Raw genomic sequence first — 22599 nt, 5'->3', positions numbered from 1 at the left:
TTAAGCTCTCCTCTGCTACCACTTTCTTCCTTTGAAATTATGACCAATCCTCTGATCACTCACAAACTACTATAGCTTCTAAAAAGCATATTTCCTATTAAATAAAAATGATTAAAATTCAAACCCAGACGGAACTAACCTGCACTGCCTTCTTGATTGTCAGTTGTTTCTTCATCAGTTCTTTGAATATCTTTCTGTTTTCCTCTTGTGTACATATTAAGATCCCCCTCAAACATTTAAAGAAAAGCCATTACATTCAGTATATTTTTTTAAAAAAGTTCAGTAAGAACTCCAAATATTGCGTAAAATGAAGGTATCAACGGCGATAAAACTTTCACAATTCCAGCAATGACTAGTGACTGATCAAAAAATGCTGAACAAAGTAACAATTTAACTAATGGTTAAAGTTAAAGGGGTCAAACTGGAGATTAAACCATCCTCTTAACAGAAGAACATACTTACTTCTCCTGTTTCGTTAAACACTCCTAAGTCTTCAAGTTCTCTCATTCGCTGTCTACGCATCTTCTTCATGTCATCCATTTTTTGAAGTACAGCTTCAGCAGTGCTTGGAAAAAAAAAAAAAAAGGTAATAAATAAGCTAAATTTCTAAAAGTAGTAAAATTTAAAATCTTAAACTTTCTCCCATTGGACTGAGTGATATTTAAAAATTCTATAAGCATTGTTTTACTTTTACAAAAGTACTTTGAAGTTTCTTTGCAACAATCCAATATATAGCATTTATCACAAAGTCCTCTAATAAACATACTTCATGGTTTACACAAACAAAAAGCAAATATTCAGGCTAGCTAAAATTTGTGATCCCTTTCCAGCAGAAAAAACTTTGCCAGCTAAATCAGCTTGATCTAAATAATTTTTTACTTACTTTGTTATAAGTTTGTCAAACAGTACAGACTGGTTCATCGCACCATAACGACTTCTAATTCTACAGCTGCGGCGTACTTCTACATCGCCATTCTCTTCATGCAAGCGTTCCGTAGTTTGAACAATGTTTCTAGTCCTTGATGATGGAGTAACTGGAATCACTTTATCTTCATTGATGCATATATAAAAATAAGTGAAAAGATTTAAAATAGCATTTATGAAACAATTCTAGGACCTCCCCGGTGGCACAGCTGTTGAGCGCTGGGTTGCCAAGCTGCCCGCAGCCTCTGCAGCGCCAGTTCGATCCCCGGCCACCGGGCGGGGGTTCCACATGGCGCACAGACCTCTCCTGCCGCCCGCTGCTCTTCTCAGCAGTGTACTTCGTCAGTCTGCCTGTTCTGTTCTCCACTCTGGCTCTGGTGAATTCTCTGACCCTCCCGCACTTCTGACTGTACCCAATGCTTGTATAAATAAGTCTTAAAAAAATTAAAAAATAAAACAAAAAACAATTCTAATATGAAAACTCAGTTAGCTACACTTTCATATAACAAAATTATAGCATCTTGAACTTAACTTTCTTAAAAATATTAAAGTGTTCTAATACAACATTACTTCAATAAATAAATTAGGTAGCAGGCCAAATTAAGGTAGATAATAAACAATTTGGCCTTTACACACCAATTTAGTTTCTGAAACAAAAACGTTTAAGAAATATTAGAAAACAAAAATAAAGTTATAACATACACCTACCATTTAATCCAGTCATTCCATTCTCAAGCAAAGAGGAAAGATATATAATACAGACTTGTGTACAAATGTTCAAAGCATTTTTCTGATAGCCTCAAATGTCCATCAAAAGATGAATAAACAAATTGTGGGAAACAACCTAAGCATCCATCAATGGATAAAGACAATGTGCAAATAATATCACGTACACTCACATAATGAAACATTATTCAGCAAGGAGGACAACATGGGTGGACCTTGAGGGCATTATGCTAAGTGACAACACTATGCTCAGTGACAGAGAAAGGAATTATCTCACTTATCTGTGGAATCTTAAAAAAAAAAATCCAAATCTACAGAAACAGATTAGACTAGTTGTTACCAAGGAGGAAGGGGGAAGAGGATTTTGAGAAAAGGGAAGATGTTGGTCAAAGAGTACAAACTTCCAGCTATAAGACGAGTAAGTTCTGGGGATCTTACATATAATGTAAAAATTATAGTAATATTGTATTATATACTTGGAAATTGCTGACAAAAATTTTAAATGTTCTCATCACAAAAAAAAAGAAATGGTAATTATGTGACACCATAATAGGTATGACTAGCAAATCAATATGTGTTGTATGCATACCTTAAACTCACTGTATATAATTGTAATTACGTTACAATAAATGTGGAGGGGATTGTAGTATAGCCATATAATGGAATACCACTCAGCAATAGTAAGTAACAACATGTTGGGATATTCAAATATGTTGAAAGTCAGACAAAAAAGAATGCACACTATATAATTTCACAGATACAAAATGCTAGACTATGCAAAGTAATCTAGAGTAACAGAAAGCAGACTGGTGGTTGCTCAGAAAAGCCGAACTAGGGGAGCCAAAAGGGACTATAAAGGGGACTTTATAAAGGAAATTTTGGAGGGCAGTTGTTATCTTCACCACCTTACTGTGGTGACAGTTGAACATCATATGCTTATATGAGTAGGAACTGCATGCATCTCATACACATGTAAACAAAATATTAATTACATGTTTAAAAAATCTGAAATGTCTTTAACATTACTTACCTTCTTTGCTCTCTTCCTTTTTTTTGTTTGCCTGCTGTCTGGCCAACTGCCTACATGAAAAAAATACACTCAATAATTCAAAGTAATTGATGTAACTCGAAAATATCTATGCTGATATGAATTGTGGCTAGATAAAGTCTAAGAACCCTGCTGTGAAATTCATTTACTCTTAGCTAAACATAATTAAATGCAAAGCCTCTTACTTAGAATAAATGAAATCTGTAGCCTGAGTGTTTAGGTACAAATGGCCTAAGCTCTGAGCAAAAATAAGACAATGTGTTTTATATCACAGGGCTACAGCGATCTCACATCTTTGAGAATATAGACCTACAAACAGAACTAATGTCCTTTGTGACATTCCAATTTCCAAGAACATTTGTTGGCTATAATTTTATAAACACAGGTGAAAACAGTCCTATTCGTGAATCATATATTTCACCTACAAACTAGCAGATACAATCTAATTAATTGCAGAGAAAAATTTCTAATGCTTAAAAAAAAAAAAAAAAGTACCCACCCTCCACTCATATTTTTTCCAGAATCCAGTGAACAAACAAAACAGTAAGTCTCATTAACTTATTCTTAGTAACTCAATTTTCCTTACTATTTGAACAGGCTGTATCTTTATTTGCAAATGGGCTGGTTACACACATGGAATTTCAAATGTGATACTTTAAGATAAAATGAAACCATCTTATCCAAAGAGTTAATTCATCTATTCTTGTAACAATATGTGTCATCAAACAGGAAAGAAACAAGAAGAAAAGAAAAACCTCTGCGAACTCCATAACGGTCTAGGGTTACCGTTTTCAAAGGCTCATCATAGACTTTTCTTGTAAAGGAGCCCTTCTATACCATTTAGATCAATACTTTTATAATCCAGGGCCCTGTGAGATGCTAGGGACATAATCATTAAAGCAGTGTTTTTCTTCTCCTTTTTTTTTTTTTTTTTTGCCTGCATGGACAGGGGAGCACGCTTCGCCCTGCAGATGTTGATAAAACTTTTTCTTAAAGGGTCGGATATTTTAGACTTATGAGTCATACAGTTTCTGTACCAAGTACTAGAACAACTGTAACACTGAAACAGGAAAGCTATCAGACAGAATGAATGAGCATGGCTTTGTTTCAGTTAAACTATTTGTAACAACTGACTTTTGTCAACCTGAGACTATGATGAAAGTGATGACTCTTTTCTCCCTAGAAAACAACATCTGTAAACACAAGCTTAAACATTATTCAGAGGTGTCAGGTGCTCTCTAAGAACCACGATTACTAGACTTAAGAATGTCAGATCAAAGAAATATAGATCCTGCCCTCACAAATCTTCCTGAATTATCTAACAATCTTGGTCCATGGGTCTTTGAGGCCCAAACAGTTGAAAGCAAAGGAAGAAAAAAAAAAAAAATCAGGGGCCTCCTTGGTGGCACAGGGGTTAACTATCAGTGCTATCAAGCTACAGCCAGCCACTGTGGCATGAATTCGATCCCAACAGATACCTGGCCAGGCAGCTACCCACATGGCACAGCAGACCTCTTCGGTCTCGCCCACTGCTTCCCTCAGCAGTGTATTTTGTCAGTCTGCCTGTTCTAATCCCCACTCTGTCTCTGGTAAATCCTTTCACCCCCAACCTCACTGGCCTACACCCCAGTTCTTCTATGCAAAAATTAAGTATTTTTTAAAAATCAAGAAGAGACTACTACATTCAAGCAAACAGGTAAAAAATAGCACAAAGAGTTAATATCCTGATAAGAAACAGGAAAATTACATAAAGCAGAATTCAAAAATACTGTAGGCCATTTCACACTAGGTCTCATAGAAATAGATCCATATGTTTTCACTATGTAAAATAACAGTCTTTGAGCAGCAGTTCTCCTGCCCACATGCAACTATGCAAGTGTTGCTCTACACCAACCTTCTTCCTTTGCAAGGCAGCGCTCCTCCCAAGACTGTGACTATGCCCACCTGTGACTACGCAGGCCTCTTTTAACAAACCTGTCCTTTTCAGGGACAACTCTTTCTGCCCACTTGTGTCTGTGCAAGCATCCCTGACTCCCCTTCCCTTTTTATAATAAACACAGCCAGACGGGGGACAGTGTCAAAAACAAAACTGTTCTGTGTCCTATGTGAAGGCCGCCTGAGAAGCACACCAACACAAGAAATTCATAACTGATTCAAAATTGATAAAATACTTGATAATGAGCAGTTAGGACTATAACTACCATTCTCAATGTATTGTATAGGCTATGAAGCAGAATCACATATTATAAACAAATTATAGTCACAGTCTCTAGCTACTCAAGTTCTTAAGAGATTAGATTTTGTTTGCATCAACCATCTCTGTCAATTGTATTCACACATTTCACGAATGTCTCCACACGAGAAAATAAAAACAAACCTCTATACAAATTAAAATTTTAATAACCATTTTGACAATTTTATTTCAAAGAAATTACATTTGATGTAATGTTCACTATTAGTCTAGAATATACTTAAAAATTAAACGCAAATCCTAAATTATTACTTTTAATAGTATTCTGAATTAACATTCAGCCACCATGTATTACCTTGTAAAATGCCTGCCATTAGTATGCTTCTCTGTTAGCGCCATATTTTTATCAAAACTAGAATCTGAGGAATTCTGTGCATTCTTTTTCAAAGATCTTAAGGCACGTGTCCGGTGATAGGTTTCAACTTCCTTAACTGAAGATCCATCCTGTAAGAAAAATTAAGAAAGTCATCCAAGTTTTTCTTTAGTCAATATCCTCAAGTTAAACTCCTAAGAATTTTCTCTGATTATAACTTGTTAACTGCTTTTTGAGTGGAATCATTTTGTATCTGTCCACAAAAACAACAGTAGTTAATAGAGCTAAGACTAATAATCAGTAATGTCATTTAGCAATGAAATGGCTAAATATAAGATTTACTGATGGCTTTTAACTACTTGATAGCAAGTGTTCTAGAGAGTGAAATTTTCCACAGCTGATAAAAAATTCCAATAGTTCATTAATAATAAGTAGTCCTTTATTTTAAGGTTATAGAATTTAGACACAGGACCTCCCTTAGTAGTGCAAGGTGTTAACTGTCAGCACTGTGAGGCGATCTACAGCCACTACAGCTTGAGTTTGATCCCCAACCAGGGAGGTGATCCACATGGCGCAGCAGACCTCTCCTGTCTCACTCGCTGCTCCCCTCAGCAGAGTATTTCAGTCAATCTGCCCGTTCTGTTCCCCACTCTGTCTCTGGTGAATCCTCTCACTCCCCGCCCCCCAACCTCTGGCCTGTACCTCAATTCTTGTATGCACAAATAATCTTTAGGAAAAAAAAAAAAAGAAATTAGATACACACACACACCCCACCACCACCACCACCACCACCACCACCACCACCACCACCGTATGCCATGAAACCAGTGGCCGCATACCTTATAATAAACTGGCCCCATCAAAATTGGAACTTTGGCTAGAATGCCAAAAAGTAGTTATTAGTACCCATTTCACCCAGGTAATGCAAGCAGTTCAAGTCAGAGACTGTTTAGCTATGTTAATCTACTAGAAAAACCACAGAGGTCTACATAACTTTATTTTGGCTCAATAGACTAGAGGCTCTCTAGTGGGTTGCTTTATAAGGAACAGAGGTTCTGTCACAAAGTGTTCAAAAGTTTATACACGTGTCTCTGAAATATATAAAAGATAATTTTAATTAGAAGAGAAGGCAAAAATACTTTTATCAGGACATTTTGTCATTTAATTTTGTTTCAGGCAGAAAATGTGATTGCTCACAAGTAAAATACAGGTTTTACACTAAAGGATTTGTTTAAGAATTAGACAGGTACTACATACAACATTAAGTGTTGTGCATTAAGTGTGATTTGTTACACCTTTATCAGTGTACTTACATCTAAGGACGTTTGGGGAAAAAAAAAAAACCACTTTTAGGTAGATGTCTCATTAGGAAAAGCTTAAGAAAATGTACTTTTAGGCCTCCCTGGTGGCGCAAGGGGTTAAGCACCACACTATGAGGCAATCCGCAGCCTCTGCAGCAAGAGTTTGATCCCAGGCAGGCTGGCCAGAGAGAAACCACATGGCAAAGCAGACCTCTCCTGTCTTGCCTGCTGCTCCCCTCAGCAGTGTATTTCAGTCAGTCTGCCTGTTCTGTTCCCCCTCAGTCTCTGGTGAATCCTCTCACATCTCTGGCCTGTACCCCAGCTCTTGTATGCATAAATATATAAATCTTAAAAAAAAAAAAAAGAAAAGAAAATGTACTTTTAGATTCTCCACTTCCATAAATACTTTTTCTTAAAACTAATGTGCCTGAGAATGCACCTTAACACAAGGCATCCTTTCACTGACCCTCTTCCCATTTTACAAAAGAGAAGTCCTCTCATTCTGAATCTTACTATTGTGGATTGCCTGAAGGCATTAAAAACCTTCAAAGGTGTAGGTGTTAAGAAATTGAATGACTAAGCTAGGCAAAAAATTCTTTTCCTTTGTTAGTGGCTTCCAATTCTCTGCTTTCAACAACATTGAAAGGAGGCCTAATCAAGCAAAGAGACCACTAAAAATAGTTTTTGGCAGATGATTTTCAGCATATAAGCTGGAAAAACTGAGTGAGTGGCAGGCACTACTAAACAAAACTCTTTATTACTATCTGGTTATTCATATGAACAATATTTCTCAGTGCTTACTTACATATATAAAAACAATGAAACCGATGCAGAGCACTGTCTTCAGCAATAGGTTCACCCGCAGATAGATGAACTAACTGGGTAAGGGGATGGTGAACCACATGAAATCTTAGTGAGTCTTATTTTCTAATCATTTCTGGATCAAAATAGAGAATGTGTTTCTGTTTAGATAGATCAATCAATCATTAGTAAGTATAATTAACTCAATCCACAAAAATTTTATTTCTTGAAACCTTGTAGTGACAGAAAAGTTGGGGTAAATTTCGCTTTACAAGTATGAAATGGTAATTAATGAGCACAAAAATATATCATACTAAAATACTGTGGGTTAAGTAGATTGGGGAAAAAACAATAAAAGGTAAAATTTCTGGCTACTAAAAGAGCTTGTTCATGTATTATTTTTTAATGTTTCAAGACAAATATGTCTTGAAATTTTTAGACAAATATGTCTTCCAATTTTTAGAGTCCAGTGAATACACATGAAAGTCTCATATAACAGTTTTTTTTTTCAAGTCAACATTAAAAATTATAGACTTTGTAACAATTTAAATCAATGGTGAGTTGGGGGCCTCAGATGGCAGGTTTTTTTTTTTTTTTTAATTATTCTTTTGAGTCCTAGCACAGTACTCTTTTTTTTTTTTTTTTAAATAGAGGCATTTTATTTATTTATTTGTTTGTACAAGCACTGGGTACAGTCAGAAGCGCGGGAGGGTGAGAGAATTCACCAGAGCCATAGCAGGGAGCAGAGCAGGCAGAAGGACCAAGGTACACTGCTGAGGGGAGCAGCGGGCGGCAGGAGGGGTCTGCGCGCCATGTGGGACCCTCCTCCGGTGGCCAGGGAGCAGCCGGGGATCGAACCGGCACCGCGGAGGCCGCGGGCAGCTTCGCAACCCAGTGCTCAACCGCTGCGCCACTGGGGAGGCCCGGCAGGTTTTTTTTTTTAAGATTTATTTATTTATGCATACAAGAGCTGGGGTGCAGGCAACAGATGTGGGGGCTGAGAGGATTCACCAGAGACAGAGTGGGGAACAGAACAGGCAGATGTACTGAAATACACTGCTGAGGGGAAGCAGTGGGCGAGGCAGGAAAAGTCTGCTGTGCCATGTGGGTCAGCTCCCTGGCCAGGGTTATAGCTTCACAGTGCTGAGACCTAAGACTTATGCCACCAGGAAGGTCAAGTGATAGCTTTAAAACACAGCAGAGCATATAGAGCTTCAAAAAGGCAGAGATTTTTTGAAGAAAACAAAGGGGCGAAAGTTTTGTGACACTGAACTTGGGAATGATTTCTTGAGATTATGACAACAAAAGCATATACAACAACAAAATGTGTAAGTTAGACTCCATCAAAATTAAAACTTTTATGCAAAAGACACTATCAACAATGTGAAACAGAAACCCAGGAAATAGGAGAACAAGCTTGCAAATCACATACAAGGGACTGAGATCTGGAATATATTAAAAACTCCTAAAGAATGGCAAAAAATGGGCAATAGACATTTCTCCAAAAAATAAATGCAAATGACCAATAAACACATGAAAAGATGCCCCACATAGGCCGCCACAGGAAATAGAAATCAAAACCACACTGGTACCACTTCACAGGCACTAAGAAGGCTCAAAAAGAGAAAAATAAGTGTTGGGGGATGTGGAAAAACTGGGACTCTTGCACACTGCTAGTGGGAAAATACAGCAGTATAACTGCTGTGGAAACAATAGTGTAATTCCTCAAAAAATTAAACATATTATTATACCATATGATCCTAGCAATTCCATATACCAAAAAAAAGGTAAAAGCAGGGATTTAAACAGAGAATTTGTATACCCATGTTCATAGTAGCATCATTCACAATAGTCAAAAGGTGAAAGCAATCCATGTGTCTATCAACAGGTAAATGGATAAACAAAATGTGGTACATATCAATACAACAGAGTATCATTCAGCTTTAAAATGGGTATTTTAACACCTCATGCAACATGGATAACCTCTGACTTTCAAAATGAAGTAAGTCAATCATAGAAAGACAAATACTGTATGTTTCCTCTTATGTGAGGCTCCTAGGGTAGTCAAATTTATAGACAGAAAATAGAACTGTGATTGCCAGCCTCTGAGAGGAGAGAATAGGGAATTAGTGGTTAATGGGTACAAAGTTTCATTTTTGGAAAATGAAAAAATTTGGAGATAGACTGTGGTGACTTACAGAAGAATGTGAATGTATTTAATGCTACAGAACTGTACACTTAAAAATAGTTAAATCTTATGTTTTATTACAATAAAAAAAGAAAGTAAATGTCATATTCCTGGGGATAATAAAAAAGGTTTGTTTCCATAGAAAAAAGAAAAGGGTGGTTACAGTAGGGGGAAAAGGTTCCCTGAGAAATCTGGAAGATTTAATCTCAGAAGTAGTGTAAGTGAATCTCTGACTTACATAGTGAGTTGGCCTCACTACATAAACAACAGGCATCAAGAAAGGCTCTCAGGCCTCCCTGGTGGCGCAGCGGTTGAGCGCAGGGTTGCAAAGCTGCCCGCAGCCTCTGCGGCGCCGGTCCGGCCGCCGGGCGAGGGTCCCACATGGCGCGCAGACCTCTCCTGCCGCCCGCTGCTCCCCTCAGCAGTGTATTTCGTCCTTCTGCCTGCTCTGCTCCCCGCTCTGGCTCTGGTGAATTCTCTCACCCTCCTGAGCGTCTGACTGTACCCAGTGCTTAAATAAATAAATAAATAAATAAATAAATCTTTAAAAAAAAAAAAAAAAAAGGCTCTCCTTCGGTGGTGACTGATAACTACACCTGAGGGGAGAAATCCTACACTGTGAGAAAAAAAAAACAAAGATGTAAAAATAACAGTAAGTCATTAAAAATAAATAAAAATTTTTAAAGAAATACCAAAAAGAAAAAAAGAAAAGAAAGGTTCTCCTTAAAAAGTCACCTATAGAGAGGTACAAGTGAATCACCTATTTTATACATTGGGGAACTTAAAAATTCCGTTAACTTTCAAAAACGTTTGTTATAAAAGCAATACACACCCATAATAATTGGAAAAATGAAGACTGCACTAAGGTGAACTTTCCCCAATTTGGGCAATCCAAAACCACTATTAACCTTAGCATAGTTCTTAAGAGAAAGTCACATTTTAATACAGCTAACCAAAGTAATTCTGGAGCGTTAAACTCCCAGTGTTAACGATAATTAACTCTGGATAGAAATGAAACTTTCAATTTGTTTTTTATATATTTATAAAATGTATTACTAGAAAAAAATTTAAGAAGTAAAAAAGAAGACATACTTAATCTGAAAACTAAACCTGGATACATATGGTATTCTCATTTAAACTTTGGTTAAAATCTAATTAAATACTGAGTTTCGATAGTTTTTTTTTTTTTTTCCCCAAAAGATTTATTTATTTATTTATACAAGCACTGGGTACAGTCAGAAGCACGGGAGGGTGAGAGAATTCACCAGACAGGCAGACTGACGAAGTACACTGCTGAGGGGAGCAGCGGGCGCGGCAGGAGAGGTCTGCGCACCAGGTGGGACCTTCAGCGGCCTGGGGATCGAACTGGCGCCACAGGCCAGTTCTCAACCACTGCGCCACTGCCACCCGGGAGGCCCTGTTGATAGTTTTTTGAAAGTTGAATTTTTAAAAATAAAAGACACAACATGTTGAATTTTAAGTCTGTTATATTGAAAAGGTGACGTTTTAGCAAAGGTTTGAAGGGAACAGATTCCCAGGTTACCCTAGAACTCAGTTCCATGGCTTACTACAAAGGTGAATGTGGCAAGTTATTTAATATCTCTGCACCACTGTTCTCTCATTGCAAAACAAAGACAATCATACTGACTTGATTCAAGTTATGAGAACTGAGTTACTATAAGAATCTTGGAACACATCAAACATGACAGGTTCTGAGCTTTTTTTTTTTTTTTTTAAATTTAAAAAATGGTAATTGAGCCCTGGGTTGCCAGGCAGCCTCTGCAGCGCCAGTTTGATCCCTGGCCACCCGGGAGGGTCCCACCAAAAAAAAAAAAAAAAAAAAGGTAAAAGGTAAGGAATGGAGCAGGCAAATATTCACGGGAAGAGTATTCCCAAAGAGGTTAGAGCAAGTGCACAAAGGCCTGGGTATTCAAGGACAGCTAGGCCAGTGTACTGTTAAAAGACTGAGTTTTGCAAAAAGGAGAATGGAAAAGGATGGCATGCTAAAAGAAGGATGTCACTGGTCGGTTTTTGAGCCGGAGGGTTTTGACTTTAAAAAAAAAAAATCACTCTGCAAGCTATAATGCGAACTGATTGTTGAGGGAGGGGAGGATATATATACATATAAAGGTGAAAGAGAGAGCCCAGTCTAATCTATTTAATAATCCAGGTAAGGTATAATGATCTGCCCAGGATGACAAGAGGACATGAGAAGTGGTCAGATGTTGAACAAACTTTTGAAAGCAGACCAACAGAATCTGCTAACATGAAAGGAGAGAAGAACCAAGGATGACTCTAAGGCTTTTGGCCTCAGGAACTAGAACGATAAAGTTGACATTAAAATAGTTTGATTGTGGCCTTGACAGCTCACAGTGACGGAGTCCGAAGTGCCAGGTATTCAAGTAACTGCCTCACATCGAGGATCACATTTAAGCCTCGCTCCCCGCGCGGCGGATCATCCCTCCTTTGAACAAACAGACACTTACTCATAAGCTGCGACTCAAAACTAACAGTTGTCCGAAGCAACTATGTTGCTTTACCAGCGCTCCACACACCCCTGCAGTTCCAGGATCGAGCACTGCCCGGAACATCCTAAACACTCAATTGCTATTTATTGAAATCGTCAGCTTTTCTGAGCGCAGGTTAATAAGTGACTGAATTCACAGCAGACGTGCCTGGCCTCCCCAGCCCGCTACCAACTTCTGCAAGCGATTGAGAAAGAGAGAGATCCGATCCCCAGCCGGGAAACCCTTTGTTTTTCCAATTCAGAGCCACCATCTCACACTGAGGGACTCTTAACCCACAGTCCTGGGGGCACCCACCGGAGAGAGACGGCGGATTTCATCATGCCCACTCCCCCTTCGGCCCGCTGCATCGCTCTCCCGCACGCACACCCGGCCTCCCCGCCCCGTGCGCTCTCGGGGCGCGCGTCCCCCACCCCCAAGCCTATCTTCAGGCCGGCAAACCCGGCTACTTCCTGCAGCCCGAGCTTCCCCAGCGCGGCTTCCTCAAACCCCCCCACCTCCCGGGCGCGGCCCCTCCACCTGCCCCTCTCCGCGGCCGGCCGCCCCGCGCCCCAGACATCCGGCCCGGGTTTCAGACCTGGACGGGGCAGCGCTGCCCGCAGCCCCCGCGCCGCCCCTCGCAAACTTCCCGCGCGGGCGGCGCGGAGGCGGCAGCGCGCGGCGCGGGGAGCCGGGGACCCCGCAGACAGCACGAGCCGCGGCTCCCGGGGCACCTTCCCGAGCGCGCCCGGCGCAGAGCGCGTCCTCCGGGGCCGCCCGGGGCGCCGCGGGAAGAGCCCGCACGCGGGCGCCGGGCTCCGACCCCCACATTATGCAACCCGGTTAGTCACGGCGCTCGCGCTCCCCGCCGGCCTCCCGGGCCGCAAGTGGCGGGCAGGGAGCCCCGATTTTGATCTCGCCAGCCCAGCGGTTCCCCCAAACGTGTGTTCTGCGCCCAGCGCGCGGTCAGTCGCGGCGCGGCGCGCTCGACAGCGGCCACCCCGGGGCGAGGCGGGGCGCCCGGGCGGGGGCGGGGGGCAGCGCCGGGCCGGGGCTCCCTCGGCCCCGAGTGGGGGGCAGGCGGCCGCCCGGCCGGCCCCGCCGCGCGATCCCCTCCCCCGGCCCCCGGCCCGCGGCCCCCGGCGCCCCGGGCCTCAGACGCCGCCCACCGCGCCCGCCCTCGGCGCCCCGCTCCCCGCCCCTCCCCCCGCCAACTGTCACCCCGGCCCGCCGCCGCCCAGCCCTCACCCGCCCGCCCGCCCGCCCGCCCGCCCGCGGCGCCCCCCGCCCGGCCCGGCCCGCCCGCCCGCCGGCACTCACGCCCGCGGCGACGGCGGACGGCGGGGCTGCGCCCGAGGAGCGCAGCCGCCTCCGGCCGATCCGCTCCAGGCTGAGGAACTCGGAGGACAGATCCAGGGAGTCGGCGGTCGAGGTGGCGGAGCGGCTGGGCAGCTCCGCGCTGCTGCGGAGGACCACCATGGTCGCCCTGCGGCCCGCGCCCGCGGCGGGAGACGGACCGGGCCGGCGCCGCCGCTCGGGCTCTTCCGCGCTCCGAATTCTGGCGCCACAAGCTCCGCGCCAGCGGCCGCGGCGCGCACGCCTGGGATCCCTCCGCCGGCCGGCCCGCCCACGCGGCCACGCGACGCCGCGCGCTCGGAACTTTCCTCCCGGTGGGAGGCCGAAGGCGCGCCGGCTGAAGGCGAGGGACCCCGCTCCGACCTGGCCGACGGCCTGAGCGGGCCCGGGTGCGAGAACACTGACTTCTTTTTGTTAAGTAGTTCCGGCTCTCCGGACTCGGCGGAAGGAGACGGCGGGTAGCGGAAAGCAGTCTGTTTGGAATTTTGGCGCGTGGACGTCGGAGGGGGGAAGGGAGGCGGACGCCCGCTCTGATTGGCTGGCGGCCTGGAGGCCCCGCCCCGCGCCGCTCCGCCCCGCCCCGCCCCGCCGCTTCCCGCCAGGAGGGTTTCAAACTGTGCGCAGAGCCCTTGACTGGGTCTCTCGGCCTTTGACAGGTCTTGGCCTTGATCCTTAAGGACTTTGTACTGATTTTTGTTTGTTAAAGAGAGCTTAAACCAAGCAAGTTAACTACCGAAAGAAACGGAAGCTAAAAGCGACCCCGCGGAGTACTAGCAAGGGCGCTAGTTCGATACCCAGCGCTGCAACATACCAGTTCATTTTTTTTTTTTAAAGATGTATTTATTTATGCATACAAGAGCTGGGATACAGGCCAGAGATGCGGGGGTGGTGGTGAGAGGATTCACCAGAGACAGAGTGGGGAACAGAACAGGCAGACTGACTGAAGTACACTGCTGAGGGGAACAGTGGGCGAGAGGAGAGGTCTGCCGCACCATGTGGGTAGCTCCCTCACTGGCTGGGGCTCGAACTCGTGCTGCAGAGACTGCGGATTGCTTCATAGTACGGTGCTTAACCCCTTGCGCTGCCAGGGAGGCCCCAGTTCATGAATTTGACCCAAATGTTCATCTCCCAGGATCCTCACCTGCAATTAACTATAATAATAATACCTCACTGCCTAGATATTGTACCCTGGAATCATGTCTGCACATGGCAAGTGCTGAACAGTATTTGTTACCATTACAGAAGCACAGAACCGTCTTTACGCTACAGCAGATACTTCACTACTTTGTAATGGATAATAAGGACATGCTGAATGAGCAGAATGGGACAGGAGTCGGGGGATACAGAAACAAAAGCTATTTATTGATTTGAATAATTACATTTCCTTAACTCGATTTTATTAAATATTTATTGAGCATCTGTTATGTGCAGGCACTATTCTCAGCACTGTAGCTGCAGCAGTAAACAAAGAGCTGAAATGCCTTGTAGATTTTTTTTTTTTGCCCTATAGATCTTAAATCCTGGTGGAAAGAGAGACAAACTACATGATACGTTTGCTGGGATGTGGTGTTATGGAGATATATAAAGGAAGGCAGCAGAAGGGAAGCATGCAGTTTTATTTATTTATTTATTTTAAGATTTATTTATGCATAGAAGAGCTAGGGTATAGGGCAGAGATGGAGGGGGCTGGTGACAGGATTCACCAGAGACAGAGTAGGGAACAGAACAGGCAGAGTGACTGAAATACACTGCTGAGGGGAGCAGTGGGCCAGCCAGGAGAGGGCTGCTGCGCCATGTGAGTTACTCTCTGGCCTGCCAGGTTGGAACTCATGCTGCAGAGGCTGCGTATTGCTTCATAGTGTGGTGCTTCACCCCTTGCGCCACCAGGGAGGCCCCAGCATGCAGTTTTAAACAGGGTGATCAAGGGCGATACTGCAGAGAGAAGTATAAGCAAAGTCTTAGAGGAATTAGATATAGCTGGTAGAAGTTGAGGATGGCCAGGCCAAAGAAATCTAAGAAGAAAGCACAAGTAGGAGCAGATCCTGAGCGCTGTGGGCCTCATCTTTAAGGGTTTTTAAAACTTTTATTATAAGTGAGATGGAAAAACATACATTTTTGAACAGAGGAGTGATTTATTCTGACTTAAAATAAAATCCCTCTGGCTGCTACATGAAGAATGCAGTATTTGGCACCTACTTATGCTAAAAATTTTTTTTGTTTTTCATCTGAACTTCAATTTTAACTTGGCTTCCTTTTATTTGCTGAGTTTGGCAACCCTAGTTAAGATGCCCTTGTGGTTATCCAGGCAAGGGTCCACGGTGGTACACACCATTTTGAGTGCTGTGGTGGTGTTGGAGTTCAGGTGATGCGGTTCAGCACATGGCAAGTTTATTGAGGAAAGCACAGAAAAAAAAAAAAAAAGGAGAGGGAGACATCTGCATAGACACAGGGAGGCAGTCTTGAAAGACAGGAACTGCATTTTGCCAGAGCAAGGGCTTTTCTCTTATAGTGCACTTGTATGGAATTATTTGTGGAAATTATTGCCTTGGGTCAGGTTAGGTTGGTATGCTATTGATAATCCTCTCTGTCTCCACCTCTGGCTTGATAATCTTTTCTGACCCCACCTCATATTCCTGGAAACTCCATAACTGGGTTTAGTTTAAGATTCATTAATCATCCCTACTCCCACCTCTGGTGTTTGATATTGTGAGACCTTCCATCCTAAATTTTTCTACTCTCAGTTTCCATCACAGGTAATGAGAAATGGTCAGATTCTAGGTATATTTGGGAGAGTCCATTGAATTTGCAGTCATTGGATTTAGGTGTGAGGTTAAAGAGGAGTGAAGAATGACTCCAATTTGTTTGTTTAAGCTAAGATGAAGCAGCGCTTGGATTGGAGAAGCCTGAGCTTTATTAAAGCAAGTTGGGAATATCAGGTATTCCATGGCGAGGGGGATTCATGTAAGAAGAATGCTATACTGTCTTAAAAATTATGATGTAGCTGTGTTAATTTAAGCACATGTATTGATTTAGGAAAAGAAAGGCAGTAGAAACTAAGGTTTTTACCCACAACTCCTACTGCTTCAAGAGAGTCAGAGTTTTTTACCTCACATATTACAGAAGAGTGTTGAAGTAAGAGCTAATCACAGAATCACAGCTCCATTACCTCATTTGAAATGACGTCATAGGCAGGTCACTTTCCTTTGGTACAAAGTTAGAAGGCAGACTTCAAGTTGGACAGGGATATTTCTTTCAGGAATGTTGTAAATCTGACCTTGCTTAAATTTAGTGGCTAATCTCATTGATTTCCCACCAAAGAGAACCCATGGGGTTGACCATCGTTGCCATTTGCTGTTTTTTAGCTACGGTGAATTTTTTTCCCATTTATTTATTCATTTATTTATTTTAATTTTGTTTTTATATTCCCCATACAATTGCAACCCCCTTATTTTTTCCCCAATCCCTCCTTTCCCCGCCCCCCACCCCCCATAGAGTGTCTCTGGTTCATTGTTGTTTGTTGATTTTGATATTTTCTTTCTTATAGTTATTCTTTTCCCTTTATTTAGAAAACTTATTTAAGTTTTTTAGATTACTGCTATGAGTGAGACCATCCGGTATTTTTCTTTTTCTTTCTGGCTTATTTCGCTGAGCATGGTCCCTTCCAGCTCCATCCATGTTGCTGCAAATGCATGTTTTTATCTTTTTTGAACGCTGAGTAATATTCCATGGTGTATTTTTTTTTTTTTTAATGGGACCCTCGCCTTTGGCTGGGGAACAAACTGGCACTGCAGAGGCTGGGGGCAGCCTCGCAGCCCAGCACTCAACCACTGCGCCACCAGGGGAGGCCTTAGCTACAGTGAATTTAAATCAGATACTGCTCCTATCTCAGAGGTCTTCTGTTTGTAAGGGTTTAGGTTAGGCACTGCCCACCTCCTTCCATGGCAATCTACAGGGACAGATACTTCCTTTTCCTTTAACCAGGCCTCTGGGGCTCAGGCATATGACCTCAGTGCAGTCACTGGGCTGGTCCCACCTTAGATATTCATTCCCTCTTGAAGGAATGACCCTATTATGCAGGGGCAGTGTTTACTTGTGATGGCAGCTGCAGAGGACACACAGGCAGTGGCATTAGTGGTGGTATCCTAACCAGCTGATTTTGGAGTTTTTGGAGCATTATCTCAGTGTCACCTCGTTGTGTTTTTATCCTCTGAGCCACAATCAAACTCCCTCCTCTCTATCTTAGTAAATTTGACTTTCTGTTCAAGTTAACCAGAGATGGCTTCTGTTGGTTGCATCCAATAACTCTGACTGGTAGAGAACTTCAGGTCAGAAAGGGAATATTACCTGTGGTTTCTTAGAATGACTCCGACAAAATGAATGTTAGCCTGACCAATGAGACCGGCATCCCTTCCGATCTCGGAGTTGGAGGGTCAGGAGAAAGAATATGTGGGTACAGGAAGTAAGGTGGGAAGGAAGATATGTCATAATTTTATGATGTGTTCTTCAGACTTTCTGTCTTTATCAGCTTCCTCTGAATGTACTTCAGTTTCTCCATTTTCCCATGTAAGGTGTTGTACACAGCCCAGAGTCTAATACCAAGCAGCAGCCAGGCCAATGCAGAGGGCCCTTGCACTACTGCCTCCTTGCCTCCCCATTCCAACATGAATAATAATAACAACTCCCAGCCCCAATGTGAGGTGCTTCCCCTAGAACTCCCATAGTACATTGCTGTCTCAGCACTTAATACTTTCTGCTTTACATTGTCTTGGACTATCATAGAAAAGTTGCATCAGATAAATGCAAATCAGCATAACAAGAGGAATCCCAGGATTTAGCCTAGATTTGTGTCTGTTGGTTGGTTGGTTTTACTTTTTATTAACAATATTCAATGTGGTGTTAAGGTATACGCCCATCTCATGAAAGCAACATAGCAACAGGTATTAAAAGATCTGGAAACTATTTAAAACCTACGATTTAGGAATTCTATTTATAGGATGTCATAATAATCAAAAGTGCACACGTTGATTTATGTACAAAGATGTTGATTGCAGCTTCATTTATAACAGTAGAATCTGAAAACCCAATATACAATGGTAGGGGCAAAGTCTGTCCATGCAGTTTTCTATAAACTTTCAAGAGGTTTTTCTTATTTAAAAGTTTTGTTATTACAAAGCAATAGATGTGAAAACTTGAAGCAGTACAGAAATGCAAAGGTACAAGTCATTCTGTGTGATTGCTATGAGGAAACAGTTTTCTTTCCACTGGAGTTGCTCAGCCTGGAAAATATGTAGATGGTCATCCTCTCCACAGAAGCCAAGTCACTTCAGAATGAAGTCACGTACTGAGAAGCAGACAGAGGGAGTGAGTCCTGTATCTGGTCCCTTGAGACCCTGGTTTCTGCAGCTCATCCTTGACTTTGACAGCTACTGCGACATTCTTCCTGTGAAATGAGCTAATCAGCAGCCTTTCTGCCTTTTAACTGAATGCATCATGACTAATACAACGGGGGCCAGCTGTTTTGTGGGAATTAAATGGTATTCTGTTTGTGCTAGAATCCTATGCTAACCAGTTAATTCCTCCAACCACATGAAATACAGTCCATTCGGCATGAAATGGACTTGGTAAACCACAAAAGATAACCTTTTCCTCATGGGCACAAGTCATCCTGGGAAAAGACATCACATTCACCAGAGTATAGTGTCTAGGATACATACTTCCTCTGTTATGAAACTCAAGATAGCAAGTACTCATTTTAGTCTTATGTCATCTATTCCAACATAGTTTCTCAAGGAGCTGTAGGAAAGCTTTGGGGTCATACGCTAAAGCTCCTTTAATATGCTGAGCCATAACTCATCTGGGTCTAAGGATATTTATTTATTTATTTTTTATTTAATTTTTTTTAAACAACTCTTTTTTTTTAATTGTTTTTTTTTTTTTTTTTAAGATTTATCTGTTTACCTATACAAGCACTGGGTACAGTCAGAAGCACGGGAGGGTGAGAGAATTCACCAGAGCCAGAGCAGGGAGCAGAGCAGGCAGGACCGAAGTACACTGCTGAGGGGAGCAGCGAGCGGCAGGAGAGGTCTGTGCACCATGTGGGACCCTCCTCTGGTGGCCGGGGAGCAGCCGGGGATCGAACCGGCGCTGCAGAGGCCGCGGGCAGCTTCGCAACCCAGCGCTCAACCGCTGCGCCACCGGGGAGGCCCTCTAAGGATATTTATTTATTTATTTTTTTTAAATTTTTTTTTTTTTTTTTTATAGAGGCATGCTTTATTTATTTGTTTGCTGGTTTGTTTGTTTGTTTTGTTTATACATGCACTGGGTACAGTCAGAAGCACGGGAGGGTGAGAGAATTCACCAGAGCCAGAGCGGGGAGCAGAGCAGGCAGAAGGACCGAAGGACACTGCTGAGGGGAGCAGCGGGCGGCAGGAGAGGTCTGCACGCCATGTGGGACCCTCCTCTGGTGGCCGGGGAGCAGCCGCGGATCGAACCGGCGCCGCAGAGGCCGCGCGCAGTTTCGCAACCCAGCGCTCAACCGCTGCGCCACCGGGGAGGCCCTCTCTAAGGATATTTAACCCATGGAAAACAACAAAGTGCTTTCTACCATGACACCAACTTGGCTTTGATAACTTCAGTTATTTTTCTTTTTCTTCACAGCTTGAGGATCATTTTCTTTGACAGAGAAAATGCAAGCAAATTAGCACTAGGTATTTGTTTTCTTTCATGTGCCTGATCACATCATATCATAATGATCTCAAGCAATGGGATTATCTCCGCCTTTTTTCTTCTAGGTCTTAATATTGAGCATTTAAAAACATCCCCACCCCCCCCAGGAAAAACCAACCACTTTCGTTATTAAACCTCAGTACAGGGCCTCCCAGGTGGCGCAGCGGTAGAGCGCTGGGTTGCGAAGCTGCCTGCGGCCTCTGTGATCCGGTTCAATTCCCGGCGGCGCGCAGACCTCTCCTGCCGCCCGCTGCTCCCCTCAGCAGTGTACTTCGGTCCTGCTGCCTGCTCTGCTCCCCGCTCTGGCTCTGGTGAATTCTCTCACCATCCCGCGCTTCTGATTGTACCCAGTGCATGTATAAACAAAACAAACAAACAAACAAACAAATAAATAAAAACATGCCTCTATTTAAAAAAAAAAATCTTAAAAAAAAAAAAAAACAAAACCTCAGTGCATTATGTGCTATAGAATTTCTGAATCTCCCCTTTCACATCTGTAGCCCTTCTCTGTATTTTCTTTTGCCACACATCCTTCCTCCAAACTTGGATCCTTTATGATCCTAACTTTATTCGGTATTGGCTTCTTTGAATCTCTCTCTCATTTATTCTTCATCCAGATCATTGGATTTTCTAGGTCAAAATCTAGCTCTAAGCACCACCTACTCTTTTGAAACCATATCTTTTTTATAGTCTGTACTGTGAAGTCATGTATATTTTTAATATGATCTATTTTTTCAGTGTATAAAGTAATTCCTACTTATATGAAAAAATTTAGAAGCATAAAGAAAGCATACTGTGGTAGAGACGGCTGGCTCTCAGTATCCTTTCCCCCCTTCCTTGAGACACTCAAATGTTGGCTGGGCTGCCCAGAATAAACCCTCCATTTCCTCATGTCCCTGGCACACGGCTGTGACCACGTGACTATCTCTTAGTCAGTGGAATGTGGGCAGAAGTGATGTGTGTGCAACTTGTGGGTTTTGTCTTTAAATCTCCTGTTACTCCTTTTTCCTGGTTTTACCTAGTTTTACTGGCCAGAATGCAATCACAGCTGACATGGTGAGGGAACCATCTTCTGTGCAGAGCAGGGAACACCCTATAAATGGCCCTCCATCAGAATATCAGGAGCCTGGCTAGTTCTATCGGTTCTGGAATATATATGCCAAGGCTGTTATATGAGAAATTAACTTTATCTCAGTTAGGCTGTTGCATTTTGGGTTTCCTTTGTTACAGCAATCTCACCTGTAACCTAGTTTTAAAGTCCCGTAGTTGTAGTCTGAACCTGATCAGAAGAAACCACGTGGTAGGTTAAGCAAGAGAAGTAGAATGTCAAGCATTCACTTTGACAAAGGCGTAATTATAAAATACAAGAAAACTGTATGATGCAAAGGACTGAGAAAGAGTACTTGAGGAAGGGCACCTTCTGAATGCCTGGGTGATTGGTGGGGTGAGGTGGGGGAAGCTGGGGAGGCTTAAGGAAGGAAGGATTGCTTAGTGAGTGGTCCTACAGGCCACAGATGACTGCCTGCAGGCCGGGAAGGGCTAGCTGAAGGAGTAAGGGCAGGTGGCTCCCTCCTGGCCTTGCAAGGCTCTGGTTTGTGTGTTAAAAGAGCTTCAGAGAGGTGATTGCCAGGTTAAAGCTGCATGAGCAGCTGCATGGGCAGAGGGTAATGAGTTCTGGGAGCATGACTAGAGCAGAGATGTTTTCATGACCACACACTGGTTCCATCCTAGAAACTTCAGGAAGCTTCTTCCTCCAGCATGCTTTAATGAGAAGGCTTAGCACAGTGCTCACTTTAAAGGAGACTAGCTTAAAGGAATTCTCTTATTTCTAGTACCGCCTACATTGAAGTGTAGTGTATATTTGGATCTGAGAGGCAATAAATTGATAACTGATACAAGGATGTATGTTCAAAGTCTTTAGCACTTAGGGTTTTTAGAACGCTTGATATATGGAGAATCTGACCATAGATGACCTATAAAACAACCTAAGGATTTTGATTTTATAATGGGAAGAACCGGAAGTAGAAATGTCCATTGGAAATACAATTCATAAGGTTATAAAATGCAAAGGAAAAGTCCTCCATACAAGAGGACATTCATTCACCAGAGATAAACACTGGTTTAACAACTTGGTGTTTTTGCTTCCGGCAAACAAATACATGGATAACACAAAAAAGAACACACTTGTGGATGTCAAACTTTTTTTTTTAAACTTAGATCAAGAAATCAATATGTCATTGTAAAACAATATATGCAATTCTAATTAAAAAAACACTTACCATATGATGAGATTTGGGGTGCTAGCCCTCTACACTGTCTTCGATGTGGTTAAATTTGGAATGACACTCCTACTCTTCTAGGACTCTGGTGTTGGATGGTGGATTGGATGAAGGGCCATTTGCAGAATGTTCCCTGGTGCGCACAGAAGATGGTCCTTTTCCCCCCTAACACCCTCATCATC

The 22599-nt window shown here is 42.8% G+C and overlaps 1 protein-coding gene across 4 annotated transcripts in view; it reads right to left on the bottom strand.

The window, feature by feature from the left end:
• The window catches only part of ATAD2 (ATPase family AAA domain containing 2), a gene marked incomplete at both ends in the record, with an annotated part of 57051 nt that extends 43384 nt beyond the window's left edge, over positions 1-13667 (bottom strand). The window contains 6 exons of one of the 4 annotated variants that reach the window (XM_084230435.1): positions 140-227; positions 463-565; positions 884-1049; positions 2681-2730; positions 5245-5393; positions 13377-13667. In XM_084230435.1, the coding sequence (XP_084086561.1) occupies positions 140-227; positions 463-565; positions 884-1049; positions 2681-2730; positions 5245-5393; positions 13377-13535 (715 nt within the window). Of the gene's footprint in view, positions 1-139; positions 228-462; positions 566-883; positions 1050-2680; positions 2731-5244; positions 5394-13372 lie in introns of all 4 variants that reach the window. The other 3 variants (XM_084230433.1, XM_084230434.1, XM_084230432.1) reach the window with 3 other exon arrangements.
• Positions 13668-22599: the final 8932 nt, after the last annotated feature.

The sequence above is a fragment of the Talpa europaea genome, assembly GCF_964194135.1.
Source record: "Talpa europaea genome assembly, chromosome: 3".
NCBI lineage: Eukaryota > Metazoa > Chordata > Mammalia > Eulipotyphla > Talpidae > Talpa > Talpa europaea.
Note: the sequence above shows the minus strand (reverse complement) of the source record. Positions and strands in the feature narration are given on the sequence as shown.